The 16,574-nt window shown below is 49.5% G+C and overlaps 9 protein-coding genes across 9 annotated transcripts; 3 read left to right on the forward strand and 6 right to left on the reverse strand.

The window, feature by feature from the left end:
- Positions 1-681: 681 nt before the first annotated feature.
- On the forward strand, positions 682-2,940 carry MYCFIDRAFT_174398 (uncharacterized protein; the record flags this gene model as incomplete). Its single annotated transcript, XM_007928081.1, has 16 exons — positions 682-1,033; positions 1,065-1,421; positions 1,453-1,516; positions 1,540-1,580; positions 1,609-1,706; positions 1,738-1,753; positions 1,783-1,859; positions 1,880-1,937; positions 1,969-2,067; positions 2,101-2,181; positions 2,261-2,337; positions 2,418-2,428; positions 2,473-2,609; positions 2,636-2,678; positions 2,710-2,751; positions 2,811-2,940. 16 exons carry the CDS (start codon positions 682-684, stop codon positions 2,938-2,940), a joined length of 1,683 nt encoding a protein of 560 aa, XP_007926272.1.
- A 29-nt stretch (positions 2,941-2,969) lies between these two features.
- Positions 2,970-3,998, reverse strand: MYCFIDRAFT_174399 (uncharacterized protein; the record flags this gene model as incomplete). Its single annotated transcript, XM_007928082.1, has 14 exons — positions 2,970-3,002; positions 3,042-3,074; positions 3,117-3,211; positions 3,241-3,249; positions 3,277-3,288; positions 3,315-3,323; positions 3,361-3,387; positions 3,414-3,544; positions 3,578-3,594; positions 3,635-3,661; positions 3,709-3,791; positions 3,837-3,893; positions 3,927-3,954; positions 3,981-3,998. The coding sequence occupies 14 exons, from the start codon at positions 3,996-3,998 to the stop codon at positions 2,970-2,972; spliced, it is 579 nt and encodes a 192-aa protein (XP_007926273.1).
- A 43-nt stretch (positions 3,999-4,041) lies between these two features.
- On the reverse strand, positions 4,042-4,349 carry MYCFIDRAFT_174400 (uncharacterized protein; the record flags this gene model as incomplete). Its single annotated transcript, XM_007928083.1, has 4 exons — positions 4,042-4,110; positions 4,159-4,271; positions 4,297-4,318; positions 4,344-4,349. The coding sequence occupies 4 exons, from the start codon at positions 4,347-4,349 to the stop codon at positions 4,042-4,044; spliced, it is 210 nt and encodes a 69-aa protein (XP_007926274.1).
- Positions 4,350-5,956: 1,607 nt separating this feature from the next.
- MYCFIDRAFT_80470 (uncharacterized protein) lies at positions 5,957-6,802 on the forward strand (the record flags this gene model as incomplete). Its single annotated transcript, XM_007927799.1, has 1 exon — positions 5,957-6,802. One exon carries the CDS (start codon positions 5,957-5,959, stop codon positions 6,800-6,802), a length of 846 nt encoding a protein of 281 aa, XP_007925990.1.
- Positions 6,803-7,717: 915 nt separating this feature from the next.
- Positions 7,718-8,405, reverse strand: MYCFIDRAFT_196320 (uncharacterized protein; the record flags this gene model as incomplete). The annotated part of the gene is made up of 2 exons (XM_007928084.1): positions 7,718-8,044; positions 8,313-8,405. The coding sequence occupies 2 exons, from the start codon at positions 8,403-8,405 to the stop codon at positions 7,718-7,720; spliced, it is 420 nt and encodes a 139-aa protein (XP_007926275.1).
- Positions 8,406-8,630: 225 nt separating this feature from the next.
- Positions 8,631-9,972, reverse strand: MYCFIDRAFT_211186 (uncharacterized protein). The gene is made up of 2 exons (XM_007928085.1): positions 8,996-9,972; positions 8,631-8,942 (listed from the first exon to the last, which is right to left on the reverse strand). Exons 1-2 carry the CDS (start codon positions 9,226-9,228, stop codon positions 8,789-8,791), a joined length of 387 nt encoding a protein of 128 aa, XP_007926276.1. The 5' UTR covers positions 9,229-9,972; the 3' UTR covers positions 8,631-8,788.
- Positions 8,640-12,943, reverse strand: MYCFIDRAFT_215120 (uncharacterized protein). The gene is made up of 3 exons (XM_007928086.1): positions 10,717-12,943; positions 10,302-10,315; positions 8,640-10,030 (listed from the first exon to the last, which is right to left on the reverse strand). The coding sequence occupies exons 1-3, from the start codon at positions 12,393-12,395 to the stop codon at positions 9,645-9,647; spliced, it is 2,079 nt and encodes a 692-aa protein (XP_007926277.1). The 5' UTR covers positions 12,396-12,943; the 3' UTR covers positions 8,640-9,644.
- A 65-nt stretch (positions 12,944-13,008) lies between these two features.
- MYCFIDRAFT_153621 (uncharacterized protein) lies at positions 13,009-15,194 on the forward strand (the record flags this gene model as incomplete). Its single annotated transcript, XM_007928087.1, has 1 exon — positions 13,009-15,194. The coding sequence occupies one exon, from the start codon at positions 13,009-13,011 to the stop codon at positions 14,947-14,949; it is 1,941 nt and encodes a 646-aa protein (XP_007926278.1). The 3' UTR covers positions 14,950-15,194.
- Positions 15,195-15,680: 486 nt separating this feature from the next.
- MYCFIDRAFT_36677 (uncharacterized protein) lies at positions 15,681-16,574 on the reverse strand (the record flags this gene model as incomplete). The annotated part of the gene is made up of 1 exon (XM_007927580.1): positions 15,681-16,574. The coding sequence occupies one exon, from the start codon at positions 16,572-16,574 to the stop codon at positions 15,681-15,683; it is 894 nt and encodes a 297-aa protein (XP_007925771.1).

A 16,574-nucleotide genomic window follows, 5' to 3' on the forward strand; every position in this document is an offset into this window, starting at 1 on the left:
CCGTCTGGACGCTTCTCCTAACCCGTGAGCCGTCACTCAGAGTACGCTGATCCAACGGCCATCTTCAAGTGTTGAGTACTTCGCTGGAGACAATGCTGCGGCATTCGATCCGCCGTCTCGTTGAGCATGCATCGCAAACTGACATCTCGCGCGAAATGAGACATCCCGTCTTTCCGCCCACAGCGATGCGGCATACCCGCTCTCCACGCGCCTCGCCACATTCATGGAACCATTTCCTGTCCCTCATTCGCCGTCTCAGACCGTGGTCTACGTGGAGGCCCTCCTTTTGCCAAGCCAAGCCTTCACATCCCGCATTCCTTCACACGCCCATCTCACGTTCACCCTGGCAACGCGTTCTGCTTGCCTGGAGCCTACCAACATGCTCGCGATCCGCATTCGGTACATGTTCGCACGCAGCCCTGCCCTGCCCTGCCCTGCACCTTCTGCTTCTGCCCATGCTACCTTGGCCGTGTCGCCGTCTGTCACTCGTTTGTGCGCAGTGTGTTCTCTTCAGTGTCGTCGCCTTGACGAACACCACCGTCGTTCATCATGTTATCTCTTTCGGCATCTTTGCGAAGCCTTGTTTTCACCGTTTCCCTTGGATATGGTAGTTACGCCGTTCAAGCACAGAATTCCACCGACTCGCCAGCATGTCTCCTCGCAAACCGAATCGTGAGAACGATGACCGTCCGGGAGCAGGCTGCATACATCAACACAGATGTGCTCGAAAACACCACATTCTACGCCATACCAGAAATGGCCGTCACCGTCACCAATGCGCCAACGAGTTTCGACGAAGTGACGACTTTCAAATGGACTGAATATGATATGAGAGCGCGAGGCTCAGGACTCTCTTCAAACTTTATTCAGTCGCCGACCGCCGCAGCCATGCAGACCATGGCGAATCCGACGCTAGCCATGCCCACCGGAAGTCCCTTCGACTCATTCTTTGTCATGTTCCTAGACATGGGCCCTGCAAATATTCTTGGAGGCGTAAATGCCGTGGGAAGGAGACAGAACTCTGGAGGGGTATGTGTTCAATGATCACAAAACGGGCGCTGTAGGTACACTGACAGTTTCCAAGCAATATGTCTCCGGTAACGGTACCGTCACGAATGACTGCCTCACGGCACCTCTCTACACCATTACGGAAGGCGTCCTCATTGCGACGGTGAACAACGTGAATTACACATATTCCACCAATCCTGGCCTGCCCTACTCACCATTCGTTCCAAGTCAGACGCCAGGCCCAATTACCACCCGATTCTCAATCGGCTCCAGCGGAGCTTTAGCGTGGTGGAACGACGCTTTCTGGAACGGCCAAGCGCAATTCTGCGCTGTAAGCAATGGCTCAGTCTATGCGGTCTTTCAGCAGGATGCGCAGCCAGCAGGCTGCAGCTTTGTGTCTTTGAGCTTGTTTAGTGCGAGTTCCTGTCAAGGGCTAAAATTGAGCACCATCACCGGTCCTACCGGGCCCACTGGACGTAAGATACCGTGTTGTGGTTTATCCTGACGGGTCAAATGCTGACAACGAGATAGCTACGGGACCGACTGGACGTACGTCAGCTCCGAATGGCTGGGTCAGAACGATACTGACATGATGCATAGCGACGGGTCCCACCGGACAATCGGGAGCTGTTGGTGGTAAGAATTGCAGTATTGTCAATGGGAATGGCTATCTTGCTGACGCATCTCTAAGCAACCGGGTAATGCTCCGAGCCCAATCACACTGAAGAGCCAAATACTAACATGAGTGAAGTCCTTCTGGGGCAAGCGGGCAAGTGGGACAAACGGGAGTAAGAGGCCACTACTTCAGGCGCCGCGCACTGCTTGCTGACATGTTCTTCAGCCAACTGGGCGTAAGAATTGCGGATTGCAGTCTTTGTCGAATCATCTAACCCTCGTGAACAGCCACTGGAAGGACTGGTGCTACCGGAGTGAGTAGAGAGTGACCATGAAGTCGATAAGCTTTAACTGACTTCTCTCAAGCCGACTGGACCGACAGGGCCGACGGGGCGTTAGTTGTCTTCCTTGGCAGTTATTTACTTCGTTCTATACTGATACTTAGTGCAGCTACCGGCGCAAGTGGACAAATTGGAGTAAGAAACCATTTTGGGTACTACCTCAAGCTTACTGACATAGTTTTCAGAGTACCGGACCGACAGGGCCAACAGGGCGTCAGTTGTCTTCCTTAGCAGTTATTTACTTCGTTCTATACTGATACTTAGTATAGCTACCGGCGCAAGTGGACAAATTGGAGTAAGAAACCATTTTAGGCACTATCTCAAGCTTACTGACATAGTTTTCAGAGTACCGGACCGACAGGGCCAACAGGGCGTCAGTTGTCTTCCTTAGCAGTTATTTACTTCGTTCTATACTGATACTTAGTATAGCTACTGGCGCAAGTGGACAAATAGGCGCCACGGGCGTAGGTCTTCTATACACTGCACTACCACATTCGCTGATTTGAAGGACAGGCTTCTGGACAAGTAGGCGCAACAGGGTAAGCATCCACGATACTAATTTGCTACCAAAAGGGCTTTTTGCTGACGATCTGTGCAGAAGCGTCGGCCCTTCTGGACGTAAGTTGGCATTTTGGCCAAAGATAGGTATCACATGCTGATGAACGTTAAAGCGAGCGGCGCAAGCGGCGCAAGCGGACAAGTAGGAGCCACGGGGTGAGGCATACATTGCTTGCGATGACAAGAGCTTGACTGACATGGCTTTGCAGTTCCGTTGGGCCCACTGGACGTGAGTAGTGCCTATGAGATCAATTCATCGATTGTGCTAACGGAGTTGGCTGGCTGTAGGGACTGGATCGGTCGGCGTATGTCTCCAGCCCCAATATATCGATTTATCTCCGAGCTAACTATACTTCCAGCCTTCTGGTCCTTCAGGCGTAAGCAGACACACGAGCCGATACTTCAAGTTGGATATTGATGCTACCTTAGCCAACCGGAGCTTCTGGTTTAGTCGGCGCCACGGGAAGTGTTGGAGTGAGTCTTTGCCTATGTCAAAGATAACGGTAGCTCTGCTAACACTCCTTGCAGCCTTCTGGCCCCTCTGGAGTAAGACTGATAAATCGATTCAGACATGACACTTCTAATATTTTTCACAGCCTCCTGGACCAAGTGCCAGCCCTTCGATTCAATATGGCTACCTTGGCTGCTACGTTCAAACTGGAACAAGATCAGACACTGGTGGCTTAGCGCTTCAAAATTGGCAGGCAACTTATGCCACAAATGCGAACTATCAATGTGCAACACGGTGCCTCACTAACAACTTCATCTACTATGGTGTCGTCAATACTTCACCAGGCCCACCTGTACAAGTCGACTGCTGGTGCGGTAATTCGATTACATACGTTACCAGGTAAGTCCGGGACTACTTTAAAACTTGCCATTCACTAACACTCATCTTCTCACAGGTACGTCCACCCGCCCGTAGCTTTACAATATAGCTTCGTAGCTGCAGCGTTCCACACTTATAATCATTGCCATCTATGCGAAAGGCTTTGAGTACAGAGGTCACCGCATGTCCGGACCTGCGCAATCTGTCGATGTTTGAAAGCGTTCACATACAGCGAGCGCACTGCTTTTTGGCGACACCTCCGCGACAACCTAGATAGCGACACCCTTCTTCGGCGATTTGAGCGTTCGGGCTACCAAGCAACACAAGAGAAAAACAAAGACTAATTTGAAATCTCACAACAGCAATGGCGGATCTTCTCAGAACATGGGCTCGGTGGCAGGAGCAGCAGGTGACAATAACTGCTACCAATGCTTGGGAGGCTCAGGTGCACAGGCAGGCTCGTGTGGCAATGCTACTTCGTCGACAATATCGATCTACGCGAAGGGATTCTAAAATCGTAATGAAGACTGGATACATTACGGCTGATTAATTTGTATTGACATTATACAGAGTACAATGCATGAGTGCGTTAACGATACAAGACTCTTTCGAGGCGACACACATGTCACTCTCGCTTCCAGCTTCATCTCACGTACTTAGTCGCGATCTGAGTATTCATGTGTGTGTGTGTCAGATATAGTGCCAATTGAAGTCAGGAGAGATGATCGCATGGCGCATCTGGAATAAGCTGCGACATGGCTACTCAGGTTGGGTCGATGGTGCTTGAAGAATCTTAGTAGTGTTGACGTTCAGGAATGAAAGGTCGTATAGAAGAGCTATCTCCGTTGCAGCCCCTTGCTGTTTGAGCGCAAGGAGGTTTTCAGTGTAGCAGGTGGTGGGCTCTTCCCAATCACCTCCCTCTACCTTCCACCTTCTACCTTCCACCTTCCAACCATTCTATATCGGACTAGTACGCGACTGGACCTACACACCCACATACCTAACTACACTAACCTCCTTACGCTAGCAAGGGTCTAAGGACAAATATACTACTAAATCTGCAGTATTATCCTTATAGATTTATACTATAAACAACTAGCGTTATATAACCCTATAAACTCGAATATAAGACAATATAGTATACTATAAAGTATATCTAGCTTCTAGAAAGAAATTTAAAAAGATAGAACTAAAATATTCGAGCGAGAATAGGTCGTTAGCAGATTACGCCTAGAGCTAGCTAGCTAGCCCTCCCCTTTAGGAAGAATACTATAATAATAATTATAATATTATATACTCGTATAAATACCTAGAGGTTAGAGAGCGGCCCGGGGTAATTCTAAGAGTCCGTATATATTTCCGCCTATAGTAAACAATAGTAGTAGTATCGCTATAGAGGCAATCCGGACGCTATTCGTATAGCGTCTATCCTAAAGTAGTATTTTGCAATTTTTATTCCTATATTCTTAGAAATATATAGATTATTATATAGATATTAATTAAATTTAATTTTCGTCTACCTAATATCTATAATTAATTCTAATATAACTTTTACTTAAAATATATAGTTACGATACTATTCTACCTATTTTATATATGTAAGATTAATACTGTAGCTTCGCAATATTTGTCTCTAGGCTCTTCTACGAAGACTTCTTCTATATACTATAGTACTAGACTATATATAGAAGAGCCGAGAACCGATCGACGCTAGGGTATATATAGGGTAGGAATAGAAGTTATAGTTAGAAGATAGAAGGTAGGATAGAGTCTATAAGAAGAGTCTAAGAAGGAGGTAGATAGAAGAGTAGCTTTACTAAGTTACGCTAGCCCGAGTCGGAAGTCTAATCTTTATATATAACCGATATAAATCTAAGCCTAAACAAGTATATAATTTCTAAAAAATAATACTATAAACTTAGTATAAAGAAAGATATTTCTATATTAGATAGAAGTTTTAAATATAGGAAATAACTATTCTATTAATAATTTAATAATAAAACTAGCAAACTACTAGAGATATACGATTTTCCTATATACTATATTAGCTCTTTAGTATAAAAAGTATTAGAAACTCTAAGATCTAATAGAAGCAATTCAGATACGATTAGTAGTAGCGATTTTGTATTATGTATCCTAGCTAAAACCTAAAGAAAATTTTACTTTGCTTTATAGAGATTTTATTTATATCTAGTACTATAGCTTAGTTTTAGTATATAGAGCCTAAGTAAACTTGAAGTTAGCGAACTATTTATTTAATATGTAACATATATAGGGGCTAAGCTATAGTAGATATATATAAAACCCTTATAAAGCAAAGCAAAATTTTCTATAAACTAAAATATAAAATATAAAATCGCTACTACTAATCGTATCTAAATTATTTCTATTAGACTTTAGAGATCTTCTATCAAAGACTTAACATATATAGAAGAGAATCGTATGTCTCTAGTAGTTTGTTATAAATTTGTCTTCTGTATAGACTTCGTACAACTACCCTAGGGGGTATGAGCAACCTCAACTTCATCGTCTTCCTTGGCATAACCAAAACAACAGCAATGTGGCAGTGACAGCACATCATAAAGCCATCGGCCTGGGATCCAAGATGGCAAACTCAGAATTCCAATATGTCCGAAACTTCGAAACATACGATGCGCTCCCACCTTCAAACTGGATCGTCATCCGAATCGATGGTCGTGGCTTCAGCAAACTCTGCAAGAAATATGATTTCGCGAAACCCAACGACCCCCGAGCCCTGCATCTGATGAATGCCGCGGCGACGGAAGTCGTGCGCTCTTTCCACGACATTGTATTGGCGTACGGACAAAGTGATGAATATTCCTTCATCTTCGGCGAGGACACATCACTATTTGAAAGGAGACGCGCCAAGCTTGAGACGAGTGTGGCGACACAGTTTACTGCGGAGTACTGTATGCTTTGGTCGGAGCATTTTGGGGATGTCAAGCTGGAAAGACCTTGGCCGACATTCGACGCGAGAGCTGTGGCGTACCCGAAACGAAAGATCCTGAGAGATTATCTCAAGTGGAGACAGGTCGATTGCCACATCAATAATCTTTACAATACCACGTTCTGGAATATGGTCATCAAGGGGGGTATGACTGGGACGGCGGCGGAAGAGGAGTTGAAGGGCACGTTGTCGAGTGATAAGAATGAGATTCTGTGGAGTCGGTTTGGGATCAATTATAATGCTGAGGAGGAGATTTTCAGGAAGGGCACGGTGGTTTATCGGAGTTACGACGAGGAGGTCAAGGCAAGCGGGAAATTCGTGGATGTTGGGAGTGAGATGAGTAAGACGCAACTTGAGAAGGAGAGAAAGAGGAAGATGAAGGCGAGGATTGTGGTTGAGCATGTTGATATTATTGGAGATGGGTTTTGGGAGGAGAGGCCTTGGATTTTGAGTGGGAGGAGAGGGAGAGACGGCGAGGAATAGAGTGGCAGGTGAGCTCCGATGGGCCATCCATAGTCTTACCGCAATGGCGCTCGCGATTCAAAAGATCTCAAGATTAGCTGCCATTCGATCGAAAGGCCTCGCTGAAGAGCCGTGCTGGAGCGCGAAAACACTTTTGATAGTTCTCCAGCACGATGATACTCGGGCCATCATCTATGCTGTCTAGTACCCCTGCTTTCTCGGCCTGTGGTTCTTCGACGGGCATGGTCGGGAAGTTGCACAAGAGAATGTTTTCGAGATGCAGGACATCGACTTCGCTCTGGGCATACAACTGTCGCCGAAACGAGAGCTTCGTTACAATACAGTGCGGAATTTGACGATTTTCGCGTTTGATTTCGCTCTGGGCAACAAAGAACTCAGCATCGAGTCGGTAGCGGAGCCACACATCGACAACGACGGCCTGCCATCGACACGTCTAAGCAACGCACTCTTCCGGGCGTATCGACAAGCAGAAGCATGAGGATGATGGAGATGGAGATGATGTGAAATTTGCATGCGAAATGGCTAGGAAAAGTCGAGCGAGAGGTCGAGAGTGCGAACGGGCGGCGAGTAAGCGAGCGAGCGAGGACGAAGGCGACAAATAAAAAGGGGCAAAAGAGAAGTTCTGAGTTGTATGCGCATCATGACCACAAACGAGTGACAGAGCACAGGCGAACATGCGAGACAAAAAGACTGTCAATTGCTTCGTGTTAAGTTGAATAAGCTTGGCGCATTAATTACACTGGAATCATGAAGTTCTCAGCCGAAGACATTGTGAAAAGGAAAGAGAAAGAGAAAGAAAGAGAAATCGGGTCTGCTTCCTTCAATCAACCCTCGCCATATCTGGCATCCCACCGCCATGCCTAGCCCCGCCTTACCACGCCTGGCCTCACCTTGTGGAAACCATGAAGTCTTTCCTTAGCCGAATGTGAAAGCAACCATGGCGCGTGCCTCTTCGACTTCAAGGACCGTCTGCGTTGGGCCTGACCGCCGGAAGAAGCTCCGAAGGTCGGCGGTGCTGTGAACGACGACTGGACGGAAACCGTCGTCGCGGGAGCAAAATTTGACTGGACGCATGCTGAAGGTGTGACGCGCGGTATGGGAATGAGAAAAATCTTGAAAGGCACTGGAGTTCGCATTGATAGTGCCTGGGATGATGACTGGCTGAGGGCCGATAACATCGACACCACGTGCGAGAAGTATCTTGAGTCTGACGAGACTGAGATTCCCACCATCATCGCTGAACTGTTGGAGAGGCATGGAGCAGTCGATGGTAGGGTGTTGTATGAAAGGAAGTCTGACGGCGGAGGCTGATTGTCGAGGAGCAGGAACGAAAAGGCGGCGTCGAGGATCAGTAGCGGAGAGCTGGTCTGGTCATAGACTCTGCGATCTGGTTTTGAATCTCAACAAGGTCAAGATTTGCGGATTCATAGTTTTGCAAATAGACCGGTGTGCCCCCTGACGATGTCGTCGATGTCAGCTGCGCATTCATCGGGATATTTACGAGTCTTACCTCTCTCAACAACGAGTCCGCATAAAGCTTGGTATTTTCCATGCCCTCTTGATCGAGCCCCGTAGCTGCTCGGAGAATGTCTTCTGTCGACATAGTGACTAGTGTGCCTAATCTGATCTGATTTGGTCAGTGTTGTGGTGTGCTGGTCATGGCTGCTGCTGCTTGCGATCTTGCTAGCAGGCACAGTAGTTTCGAACAGAGCGTATAATGCCTCCAGCGGATGAGGTCTCACTCGCGCTCACACAGCAAGTTTCACGAATATATGTTGACCGAGCTCTGGGGGTAGGCTCTGCTGAAATTGGCGCATATATGAAATTGCAAAATTCTGAGAGTGCAGCAATGTGCCTAAGTCAGGCTGCTAAAGAAATCACAAGAATACGTAGTAGCGAGCGTAAATGCAATCTCAGCCTTGCTCTTGCATACCCAATACACCTGATCTACCCATCAACCATCTGTCACGTTCGATTCTTGAAGATTTACGGGCACTTTCCCGCATTTGGATCAGCCTTGTAATGAAAACGACCATGGTCCTGTTCACTTCCATGCTCGCAAGCATTGATCTCGATTGTCAGTGCAGCAACACAATCGCTGCTCAAGAGAGTCGTGCCAACGCCGTTGATATGAACCGACCTGAGAAAGTAGCTCAGCATTTCGGCCTATGAGCAAAAGGCTCCGAGACTTGCCAGTTGATGCTGTTTCCGCTATCGAAGTTGGCGCAGGAAGACTTGGTCTGATCCGCAGCAAAATCGCCAGCATTGTTGTTGCAGAAAGTCTCGCGGGCAGCGGCGATTGTGCCGGCGTCAGCGACTTGACCCCATGTTTCGCCTCCAGAGTAGCAGCCATTTGCTGCAACGAGAGCCGGATGACTGGCAAGTGCAGCAAGGATGGCCGAAAGCGTAGTGATCGAGAGCTGCATGTTTGGGAGATGAAGGGAGACGATGGTCGTGTGCAGATGTTGAGTGAGGTTGTTGATGGACCACGAACGTGACGAAGAGCTGTGAATTTATCTTGCATCGTGAAGGTGCCACAGCGCGTGCCAACAGTGCTTGTCTTTGCTTCGCAAGAGCTTGCGCTGCATCGTCGTACCAACCCGAGGCTGAAGAGGCCCTGTACTTCCCACCTGAATGAGCTTCGATGCGTACACAGACGCTCAGCGTCTTTGAGTGCCTGGTAGCATTATTTTCGTGAAACGAAACCAGGTAATTGGTTCCGGTGACGCTTTGCAGCTCAAAGATCCACCTCCGGGGGAATCACGAGTATCCGGTCCAGGTGAGGCGGCAGGATGCACCGTGTACTAAGCGTGTGCAGCTCTCCGGTGACGAGGCATGTGCCTCACTTTGCAATCCTCTGCATGTCTGTCTGGTCCAGCTTCAGAACGTCAGCGATGAAGCAGATACTGAGCAGTCTGAGAAAGACCCTCAAGGCAGATTCGGTCTCGTCGATCTCTCCAGCAAGATATGTCAGGGAGGTGGCGAAGAATGCCATGAAAGTGATCGCAGCAACATCACAATTGTTTGACAAGTTGACCAATCCGAAGGCAACCAAGAACAGAGCACAATCGATCATGAGCCATGCCGTGCTCAGTTGCTTTGGAGGATCTTGTTCCCTTCGTGGCGATGCATTGCTTTGGCTGCTTCCGTGGAGCTGAGCAGGATGGGTGAAGCTGGAATTTGTATCACCTCCACACCTGTTCTCAGCCCCAGCCAGCAGTTGGTATGCTGCGATATGAGCCAGTCGATTTCTGGAATGAGCTCTCGATCGTGGTGGTGTTATGGTGGTCGTCGACATCTTCTGACCGGATCAATATCTGAGAGTACAGCCGTAGTTCTCGCGATCGGAGACTGAAATTCTTGCTCGAGGATTCAGCAGGTGGGCTGTCGCTGGAGCCTCCCGCGGGTGAATGACACAGAACTAGGGATGTTCTGAGGCGGCTCAACCAGTCATGTGGCTCCCAGATGTAAGTCTCTCCCAAGTATGTTCTGGTCTTACCTATAGCCAGGCAGCTGAGAGAGGTTGAGGTCATGCAGCATGGAGGGGGCGCGCTGGCTGAGCTGCTCAACGAGCTGTGGCATGATCGAAGAACATTGGAGAAGTTCTTCATGTGAAAGTGGGGATGCTGCAGGACGCATGTTCGGCGTTCGCTACGAGGAGCGTCCCAGGGCTTTTGACGGCGAGACAAAAGAAGTGACTGCGAAAATACAAAACACCTGGTGACGACGAACATGACTAGCATCAACTTTCATTTCTTCGCACAATGCACCCTTTCTGCTAACGCTACCCGATCGTCATGGCCAAGCAGAGCTGAGAAAGGCTCAGATTACTACGCCGATCCCATTCATTCAAGACGCAGCTCTACGCCAGCACCTCTGTCAGCAGATTTTCTGGCCAATATGCTTGGTCGTACCCATTGCCTCGCGTTCCAACGTTGTACTTCAGCTCAACCTCTCCATGGTAATCCGCAATAGGCTTCACCACGATAAAGTCGTGCCCCACGGCCTTGGAAGTCCTCTGCTCGAAGAATGCCGGATTGAACAACGTCTTGGAATCGTGCTGCTTCAAGAGGCCGATCATGGAAGGGAGTGTATACAGCATGCTGTGGTAGTTGCGGAACACGGGCGAGCCATGTCGAGACCAGACCTCGTTCCACACGTCCGTGGGATATTCGCCAACGGAGCGCACTAACCATTGCGAGTAGTAATTCAGTGAGACGTCAACCCCATAGGAGCCGCCTTCTTCGCCTCGCTTCATCACAGCATGCAGAATTGCGCATGCGCCTGCGATTCCTGTGCAGTAGTCCGAGTTCGGGAAGATTGGAGTGACTGCCTCATCATGGCCCATGGCCCGGCCATAAGCCAGAGAAGTGCCGCAACAGGCGTCACTGATTTGCTGCCAGCCGCTGCGATGCTGCCATGGTCCATGCCAGCCATAGCAATTCTCCTTGACGTGGATGATTCCGCGCTCCCGATCCTTGACGAGCTCGAAAATATCTTTCCGACTCAGGCCATACTTCTCCATGACTGATGGACGATACCCTTCGACAACGATGTCGGCTTCTTTGATGAGCTCAACGAGCTTCAAACGGTCCTCTTCGTTCTTCAAATGCAAGAACGTCGTCCACTTTCCCCAGTTCAGATCCTGGTGTACGCCTGAGAGATCTGTGACGTGAGGAGAGGTGACGCGAATCACACTAGCCCCGAGTTCAGCAAGACCACGAGTGACTGCAGGTGCAGCAATCACTCTGGTGAGGTCGACGACCTTTAATCCAGCGAGCGGCCGCTGAGCTGACGATGGATTTGACCCGTTTTCTGGCCACCAAGATGCGGCCTGCTTGGACTCGGGAGCCTTTTGGATCTCGTACAAGCCGACATGGGCGTTGGCTTTGCCGTGCTCGGTTTGGAAGAATTCGTCCTTGGACCAGCAAATTGTGCCTGCCTGTCGATACTTCTCATTCATGAGTATATCCAGGTCCTTGGAATTCCAATGACCAACAACATCCTGGAATCTCTTCACGGCAGAGTCGTACTCCTCCTTCGGATCGCCATCCAAAGGCTGGCCGAGAGCAGTGAGAGTTGGATCCGGGTTCATGCTTCCATGCACGTGGTAGTATCGGCCATCCTTCGTCCTGTAGATGTTTGTGATGAGCGATCTCTGCGGAGATGCACCGGCTCTATGCAGATCACAGTTCTGAATGCCGACCTTGGCCAGCGCGTCCGTGCTGAAAACATTCTGTCCTCCGCTCGAGCTTTCTTGGCCGACTATCTGAGCAAGCATCGGCGACATGACGAATAGCGAAGCGTGATCCGTGTTGATGTCCACCTTGGAAAACGGAGCTCCATATTTCCTCGCCCGCAGCAAATTCAGCATGCTTGCTTCGAATGCCTTCAGTGCCGCAGCACTTTCCGCGAAGCGCCAATTGATCGGGATGCTTGGCAAGTCATTACCAGAGAAGTGAACCAGTTTTGCCGCATCCTTGATGTCGCCCGGTAATTCTGGAACAAGAGGATTGTTCAAGATCTCTTGCTCGAAGATCCTTTGCGCCTCTTTAGGTACCGAATATGGAATGCTTTCCCCTGCTGAACCCATGGTGGCAGCTCAAGACGCCTGCATTCGCTCGCAGATGTGGTAAATATTGTGAAAGCAGGACTGTAATCTAGCTCTGAGTCGTCAAGAACTTGCAAGGACGATGTGCCAGAAGGTCAATACTTATGTCGGTAGTGAGTGAGGGTTGAGATCGGCGGACTGCAGGAGTTTATTGATAAGCATAGGGCAAGGATTGAAGGATTCTGACTTCATCCAGTTCTCCACGAGATTGTTTCTCAATATGAGTTGAAAAGGTACAGAAAGCAAGGTTCACAAAAACTTCCGAGTCGTCAATATCGACATGTATATAGGTCGTTCGGTTCGAAGCTCCGTCATGTGGATTGGAGGAGGGGTCGGACACAGATGCCGACCAGGGTCTGAGTCGTACTTTCGAACGACAACAACGAATGAAGTGCCATTGCCATACGGCTACTGCATCGGGCTATAGCCGGTAGCCGAGAGGGGTCGCGAGGCTTTAGAATGCAAGAGAGATCTGCTGTACCTTGATGACTTCACTAATAACCACAAAAGGTCAGTGATGGTCATTGCTCAACGATCGTCTCCTAAGTATCAGCATCGATCCATAGACTTTTCCAAAAATCCTCAAGGTGTCAGCATGGGCTCAATACAACGCCCCGTTCGCATTGCGAACTGCAGCGGAGCTGTTCCAGATCCAGGAACACATATGCAAGTCATCAAACATACATACCTAACGACCCTTCAATCTAATCCCAAAAATCCCAGGTACAACCAAGCCAAATACGGGCCTGTTGACGTAATAACAGGCGACTACCTCGCAGAAATCAATCTCGGAAACGACGCAGAAGCCTATCAAAAAGGCGAACATCCAGGCTGGTGTCAAACCGCCTGGGACGGAATCGAATTAACAGCCGACCTCATCGCAGAAAAACGTATCAAAGTCGTGATCAACGGAGGGTCCTTGAACCCCAAAGGTCTCGCTTTGAAAGTGAATGATTTGGTAAGATCGAAGAATTTGGATTTGACGGTAGCTTACGTTGAAGGCGATGATTTGTTGCCGAGGATCGAGGAAATTTTGAAGAGAGATGAGGAGAAAGGTGGGTTGGCGCATCTTGATACGAATCATCCGAAGGTGGAGTTGGCGAAAGATACGAGTGTGTTCTTGGATCCAGAGAATCGGGAACGGAATCGGATAGTTTCTGCGAATGCGTATCTTGGTGGGAGAGCGATTCGGAAAGGGTTGGAAGAGGGCGCTGATATTATCATTTGTGGGAGAGTTGCGGATGCGAGTCCGGTAATTGGTGCAGCGGCTTGGTGGCATCAATGGCGCGATGACGACTTCGACGCTCTAGCCGGAGCGCTCATCGCAGGACATTTGATCGAGTGTTCGACTTACATCACAGGAGCGAATTTTGCCGGATTCTACGAATATGAGATTCCGGAACTTTTGAATTTGATCCCGGCGATTGTGGAAGTTGAGGCGAATGGTGATTGTATTGTGACGAAACACGAAGGGCCGAATGGATTTGTGACGGCTGATACTGTCAAGTGTCAGTTCTTGTATGAATTGCAAGGGAATATTTACCTGAACTCGGATGTCAAAGCGGATACAACGCATATCAAGATCGAAGATGTGGGGAAGGATCGTGTGAGGGTGTCTGGCACGAAAGGGCACCCGCCTCCTTCTACGACGAAGTTGGCTGTGTTCTATAAGGGCGGGTATCAGTGTGAGTTGCTACTCAATGCTTCAGGGTATGCTACCGCGAAGAAGTTTGCTCTGCTAGAAGCGCAGATCACAGCCAAGCTCAAGGAATGGGGTGTGCTTCACAAGTTTGACATCTTGGACTTCCAATGGGTCGGTCGGCCAGAAGAAAATCCGTCTTGTCAGCTTGCGTCCACGACATATCTCCGAGTCTTCGCACAAGCACATGATCGAGGCATTGTGGCGATGGTATTAGGTGCGTACGCCACGAATGCCATGCAGCATTTCGCCGGCTTCCACAGTTCTTTGGACATGCGCACCGGTATCCCGAAACCTTTCATCGCCTTCTATCCCGGCATCATAGAGCAAGCTGAGCTGAAGGAAGGTGTGGCCATCATCAACCCAACAACAGCAGAAGCGACTTGGCATGGAATCCATCCGCCAAAGGAGACCGAGATCTTGGCGCCTCGGGAAGACTACGAGCCAACAAATCCAGTAAGCTTAGAGGCATTCGGCGAAACCGTGATGGCTCCCATCGGTGATGTCGTGTTGGGACGTAGTGGTGATAAGGGCGCCAACGTGAACATTGGTCTCTTCGTGCACACTGGTGAAGAGTGGGATTGGCTTCGAACGCTCATGACCAAGGACCAGCTCAAGAAGATGATGGGCACCGACTGGAAAGACTGGTATCATCTCGAAAGAGTCGAGATGCCAGACATCAAAGCCGTGCACTTTGTTGTGTATGGACCGCTTGGGAGAGGCGTGACCAGTAGCAAGATTCTTGATGCCCTCGGGAAAGGCTTTGCAGAATTTATTCGTGCGGTCCACGTGCCGATTCCCAAGAAGTTCCTTGAGAGTGGCAGGCCGAGGCTGTGAGAACGATCTGTAGCATTCCATTATGCGCGACAGCTTATTGCAAGCTTGAGAGGCACTTGTCGTGATGGAGGTACGTGAGCGTTGTACGTCTCGGGCTTAGACTGGACGCCGTGTTGCGATTCTTGGCGGAGCTGAATGTTTAGCCTCACAGTAGTGAGGGCCAGCAGTAGCACTTCACAGCCAAGCATTTCTCGGCTGAGCAGCGAGGTGCACATGAAGGAGCACCAAAATCGCACTGCAACGCGAGGCGTGGACAAAGATAGCATGTCTTACTGTGAGGACGTAGCCTTCTCACTCATAGACGTTCGCCGCTTCTGTAGTCTATCAAGCTCACCGAGGTCAACCTCTCTTTAACACGCAGATATGTACGGCTCATACCCACGAGGTCTGTATTCTGCGTGCTGCTTATGGAGCTTCTGGACTCTGCACGTTATTCTCTTAATTCTTGAGCTCGTCGTACTCACGTACCTGGTGCTATTATCTTCGGGGAGACCGGTCATGCGACCAGGTGAATATGTCAAGGCCGAGGAATACAACATTTGGACTGACCGACGACTAGTGGTTGTGGTCTTGCACTAGCATTGGCATTGATCAACTTCGTGACGAGGTACCACAACGATGCGTAAGCTGCTCGCAGTCTCTGTGCACACAGGCAGAATGCGATGCACGTTGAGCCTGTGCACCAGAGAGCACATGAGGATGCTGCTGGCGATTCAACGAAACATTGAAGCTCAAGGTGCCTTTCTTAGGCTGTTGTAGTGCTCGCCGAGACCAAAGCCATGCTTGTAGTAGCCAAGCCACGCAGTTTTGACGTCTTTGCCGGTGCTGCCTTCGATCTTCTCAAGCCGCCCGAAGTCTTGCAACACATTGATGTTTGTGCCATACGTCTTTGCGAGCGCAAGCAGCTCTAGCTGACCACCCCATTCGCCAGTGTTGCGTACTTTGTGAATGTAGTCGGGCAGTGGTTCTTCGAGAAAAGGCACAAAGTCATCCTGGTGCTGCTCAATATAATCGGCAGCTTTCGCACGGACCGCCTTGTATGGGAGTGAAGGCTTTTCATGCGAAGATGTGCCCAGCGGCAGACCCAATTGCTCCAGCTGGTCGGCGAAGGCGGAATACAGGCAATGTCCATCGGCGCGGATCTCTTTCTCGCTGAGCTTATGCTCTTTCATGGCCTCGAGCATGCGCTGTCGCTCCTGTTCCTTCATGTCCGGCATATTGTCCGCCTCTCGTGCGGCCTGGCGGGCGAGTTCTTCCTGCTCAGCAGCGCGTCTCGCCAGCCTGTCCTTCTGACGGTTGCGCTTCTTTCCTAGCCCAGCAGAGGTGGCGGCCGCCTCATCTTGCTCTTCCTGTGCCGCTGTATCGTCATTACTCTTCCTAGGCTCATCCGCATCTACACCCAGCGTGAGCTCTTCCAGCTGTTCCGCAGTGAGTTCCTCTGCCACCGCTTCGCCATTGAGCTCTGCGACTTCTCTGGTCTGCTTCTCTTTCAGATCCCTCTCAAGGCCGTCACACTCATCATTGACAGCTTTCCTCGTCTTCTTGCTCGCCTGCTTCTTCTTCTGCGTGACACGACTCTGCAGATCCCGCTGCTCCTTGCGATGCCGTGCCTGCAGGTCGTCCAT

The sequence above is a fragment of the Pseudocercospora fijiensis genome, assembly GCF_000340215.1.
Source record: "Pseudocercospora fijiensis CIRAD86 unplaced genomic scaffold MYCFIscaffold_4, whole genome shotgun sequence".
Lineage (NCBI taxonomy): Eukaryota > Fungi > Ascomycota > Dothideomycetes > Mycosphaerellales > Mycosphaerellaceae > Pseudocercospora > Pseudocercospora fijiensis.

Coding starts and splice junctions, on each gene's coding strand:
- MYCFIDRAFT_211186 (XM_007928085.1), bottom strand. CDS start 9,228: ATGCAGCTCTCGATCACTACGCTTTCGGCCATCCTTGCTGCACTTGCC. Junction 8,943..8,995: donor AGCGGAAACAGCATCAACTG/GCAAGTCTCGGA, acceptor CTACTTTCTCAG/GTCGGTTCATATCAACGGCG.
- MYCFIDRAFT_215120 (XM_007928086.1), bottom strand. CDS start 12,395: ATGGGTTCAGCAGGGGAAAGCATTCCATATTCGGTACCTAAAGAGGCG.